The sequence below is a fragment of the Myotis davidii genome, unplaced genomic scaffold (genome assembly GCF_000327345.1).
Source record: "Myotis davidii unplaced genomic scaffold, ASM32734v1 scaffold165, whole genome shotgun sequence".
In the NCBI taxonomy this organism is placed as follows: domain Eukaryota; kingdom Metazoa; phylum Chordata; class Mammalia; order Chiroptera; family Vespertilionidae; genus Myotis; species Myotis davidii.
The window spans coordinates 46,692-50,824 of NW_006296316.1; the positions used below are offsets into that span (position 1 = coordinate 46,692).

At 56.0% G+C, this 4,133-nt stretch overlaps 1 protein-coding gene across 1 annotated transcript; it reads left to right on the forward strand.

Moving 5' to 3' along the window:
- The first annotated feature begins 1,146 nt into the window (after nucleotides 1-1,146).
- On the forward strand, nucleotides 1,147-3,809 carry IL1F10 (interleukin 1 family member 10 (theta)). Its single transcript, XM_006771344.1, has 4 exons — nucleotides 1,147-1,178; nucleotides 2,865-2,950; nucleotides 3,206-3,333; nucleotides 3,597-3,809. The coding sequence occupies exons 1-4, from the start codon at nucleotides 1,147-1,149 to the stop codon at nucleotides 3,807-3,809; spliced, it is 459 nt and encodes a 152-aa protein (XP_006771407.1).
- The last annotated feature ends 324 nt before the right edge of the window (nucleotides 3,810-4,133 follow it).

Consider the following 4,133-nt stretch of genomic DNA (forward strand, 5'->3'; position numbering starts at 1 on the left):
ACTGCAAAGCCCAGAGACAGGAAATGGGCTGTCCAACGGACTGAGGCAGATCCAGCACCAAAGCTGTCTCGGCCCCACCTCCTTCTAACATGCAGGCCTAGGAGCTCGTGCTGCTGCGGTGGCTGAGCCCGCCATCAGCATCAACCTGTCCCCTCACCTGCCTCCACGCGGCCTCAGCGCCTCCCTCTCCCTCTCTGAGCCCTGCTCCTTTCTACCGCCTTTCTTCTCCCACCCCCTCTATTTTCTGCTCTTCTACCTTATTTCTTCCCTTTCCCCTTCTTGGTGAGAATTTTACCTGCTCGGTACACCTCAGCCTTAGCTATCCTTGCATTTTGCTTTTCTGGGCTATTTTCCAACTCTTCCCACACTCAGGCCCTGATTTGCTCTGATTCTTTTTAAGCTAGATTCCAGACCAGCCATTTGGAAGGTCACGTTAGGGCAAAGCTCTGGGGCAGATAACCTGGCTGGAAGGAGAGGCTTTGTGGTCTGGGGTTTATATGAGGACACTGACTTCAGTTTCGATCACTCATCCTCAAAAACACAAGTGTCTCTACCTCGAACCTGTCCTGTTTCCATGTGGTGTCATTACGGGAGCTGGTCAGGGTTTGGATGGTCTCTCTTCCACAGTCTAGGTAAGGCGACCAGTCCCTGGGAACCAGCTGTCTCACTCTGCAGGGCGGGGTCCGCACCTCCTGCTCTGCGGGGGAGGGCGGCTGTGGTGACTATGTCCTTGGGAAGTGGGGCAAGTTTCCAGGGAGCCCATCCTCAAGCTGTGACGCTCCAGCCTTCTTCCCCCTGCACCCCCGAGCTCAGCTGTGTGAAGTGCTCCTGGAGAAACCATTTGGGGAGCGTATTCTCTGATTTCGCAGGGCTGGCACCAGGGCACATTCTCAAGATCACACCCGAGCCAGCTCGACCTGTTCCCAGATGCCCAAATGAGAGGGGCCAGTGCTGTCTGGAGTATACGGGGCTAGGGAGACCTCGGTGAACTCGGGGGCCAGTTACGGAACAGCGGCCTGGTGGAACCTTCCACCCTGTGACTGGGGATTTGGGGCTCATGGGGTGTCTGCCTCCAGCTCCACTGCCTCCTCTGACAGCCCTTCTCTCTTTTCCCTCAACAAGGACCAGTCACCTGGGATTGCAGGAATGTGCTCCCTCCCCATGGCAAGATACTACGTGTAAGTCCTCCCTTTCTTTGTCAGGAGCCTGGGGGTGACGCGGGAGAGGAAAGAGGCCGAAGCAGAAGGGCAAGCCTCCTTCTTACCCTAGAAACCTCAAATGTCCTGTAATTAAGTGTGATCGCCTCCCCGATAACAATAGCCTCTTTCCTGAGCATCTGCAAGACGCCAGCCATGTGCTGCCTTGTCTCCATCCTAAGAAATCGATGAGGGGTTGTTCCTAAGCCCATTTTACAGACAGAGAAACAGGCTCAGAAGTTAAACACATTCCCGGATGTCGCCCAGAGCCAGGGCCCAGACTGCACACTCTTTGTGCTGCTCCATCCTCCCTCTGAAAGCTCAGGGACCATTCTGCGTCTCAGGGACAACACCGCTCTATGCTGGCCTCTGCGGCCTCACTCCTAACCCGTGTTTCTGTATCTTGCTTGCATTTTCTCTTGTTTGACATTTGGGTGTTTACTTACAGTTTACTCTTTACTGTCCGTGACTTTTTATGTAAATTACCTCCGGCCCTTAGGGAAGGTGATGGGATGTAATGAATAAAATACACTGGCCGCTGGGGTGCCTGTCCTCCGCTCCCTCATGGCCATCCTGTCCCGACATGGGCCAGTCGGGGCCCCAGGAAGTCACGGCGCGGCTGGAAGGCGAAACACATGCACAAAACATGCAAATGACAAGACAGGTGCCTACCTTGGGGTATCTGGCTTGGGTCAGGTCTCCAAATAGACTCTTGCTGGCAGGTGCATTGCATACTGCCTTGGAGGACCAGTTGGCAAGCCCAGGCTCCTCAGATGCTTATTTTTTATTGTGTAAGTGAACTTGCTTTAAACACAGTCATTAGCTAAGGGTGTTGTGATGAGCTGTTATTGAGAAAGGAAGCTCTCCTGGAGGCAGCGGCGTTGGCCCTGAGCCTCTGCCCTGGAAAGTAAGGAGGCTGCTCGGGCCTGAGAATGGCTGACAAACGTCTCTGAAACCAGCCAGGCGACTGAGCTAATGGCCACACGGCTTTGAGGTTGCACACGCTCGCTCAGCGCAGTTTCTCAGCCCCAGGCACAGTCACCCGCCCAGGCCCTCATCGCCATTACGGCCAAGCCCAGTGGCTGTCATCAGGCCGCTCCAGCTTTCTGCCTACCTCCTTACTTGGCCCCTGTAACATGGGTGCCCCAGAGTTTGCCTGCTCGGTACAGGGAACCTTATTTACCATCACATAGAAAATTATTTCCCCAATTTATGGATTTTTTTCCGTTAAAAAGTGTTTAAATATTTGAAAAGCAAATCACACTTCAATATACACTCAATTGATTCCTTCAATAAGAGAATAAACCTCTGTGAAAAACTGGGGCAGGCCCAGAAAACCCAGGAGAAGGCTCACTGTATCCCAGAGACACCTGAGGAGATTTTTCCAGACGGCAGGGAAAAAGGGCTACATCATCTAGAAAATTCTCTACCCCACAGTGAGATGGCACCTCTCCCCTCAATGCCCTGAAGGCCTGACAGAGCCCAAGCCTTGTAAAGGGAGGAAGTGCAGCCTCTGACGAGATCCAGGAGGCCTTTCTGCCTTAAGATGACCTGGTCCTTATCTGCCCCTTCTTACCTGTAGGAGGAGAAAAACCCCAGATACTTAGTGTGTAATCAGATTGTAGGGTTGGGGCTCAGCGGTGCCATCAGCATTGCCATCTGTTCCAGAATTAAGGATGCCAACCAGAAGGCTCTGTACATAAGAGGCGACCAGCTCCTGGTGGGAGACCCTGATGCGGACAACTGCTGTGCAGGTGAGCCCTGAGCCTCCGCTGCTGGGACCTGCCCAGGCTCCATCTGCCACATGCTCTCCCCTGCCCTCCTGCCTCTGGGGACAGTGAGAAGAGACAGGGAACAGCTGAGACCCCTCCTAGTAAGAGGGCATGACCCTGAGGTCGTCTCAGTTCATCTTGCTGGGCCCTGGCCCAGTTCCTGCCCAAACGCAGCTCGTCCAGAGCTTGTGATGTGGGTCCCCTCATGCCCTGGCTCTCTCCTCTCTTCCTTCCCAGAGAAGATCTGCGTACTTCCCAATAGAGGCCTGGACCGCACCCAACTTCCCATCTTCCTGGGGATCCAGGGAGGCAGGCGCTGCCTGGCCTGTGTGGAGACAGGGGAGGGGCCTGCCCTGAAGCTGGAGGTGAGACACATCCTGTTCTAGGGGACCCTGCAGAGCCGCCTGTCCTCCAGGCCACTCTGGCATCTCTGCTCCCACCTGTGGGTGCCCTGCCCGGTCCACATGCCCCTCTCCTGCAGGTTTCTGCATCTCCCTCTGCACCCAGTGCCAAGACCCTTGCCCTCCATCGCCCTCAGGAGGCCGTTCCCAGTAAAGACCCTCCCTGCCCAGTCCCGCCCTGGCCTCCTCTGCAGCCTCACCCTGCAGCCGGCCGCTTTCCCCCCCAGGATGTGAGCATCGAGGACCTGTACAAGGCCGGCGAGCAGGCCACACGCTTCACCTTCTTCCAGAGAAGCCTGGGCTCTGCCTTCAGGCTCGAGGCTGCAGCCTGGCCCGGCTGGTTTCTCTGTGGCCCGGCTGAGCCCCAGCAGCCGGTTCGACTGGCCGAGGAGACTGAACCCTCCGCCCGCACTGAGTTCTACTTTGAACAGAGTCAGTAGGGAGGCAGCAGGCAGAGGCCCAGCCTGGGGCCCCCAAAGCAGGCTCATCTGCTCAGGGCCAGTGGTAGGCAGAGCGATGCCCTTCAGCGGTGTCACCTCCTGACCCCAGCACCTGGGAATATGTTACCTTACAAGGCAAAGGGACTCGGAGTAAGTAAAGGTCTTGAGATGGGGAGACCATCCTGGATTATGGGGCGGAGGGGGGATGGGCAATGTCTCACGGGGTCCTCATAAGCGGGAGGCAGGAGGGCAAGAGTCAGAGAAAGATGGGAAGATGCGGTGCTGCTAACTTTAAAGATGGAAAGGGGCTGTGGCAGGCTGCAG

Bases quoted from the DNA above. Each gene is read 5' to 3' on its own strand.
- IL1F10 (XM_006771344.1), top strand. From the start codon at position 1,147: ATGTGCTCCCTCCCCATGGCAAGATACTACGT. The intron at 2,951-3,205 runs GTGAGCCCTGAG...CTTCCTTCCCAG, and splicing joins TGCGGACAACTGCTGTGCAG to AGAAGATCTGCGTACTTCCC. The intron at 3,334-3,596 runs GTGAGACACATC...TTTCCCCCCCAG, and splicing joins GGCCTGCCCTGAAGCTGGAG to GATGTGAGCATCGAGGACCT.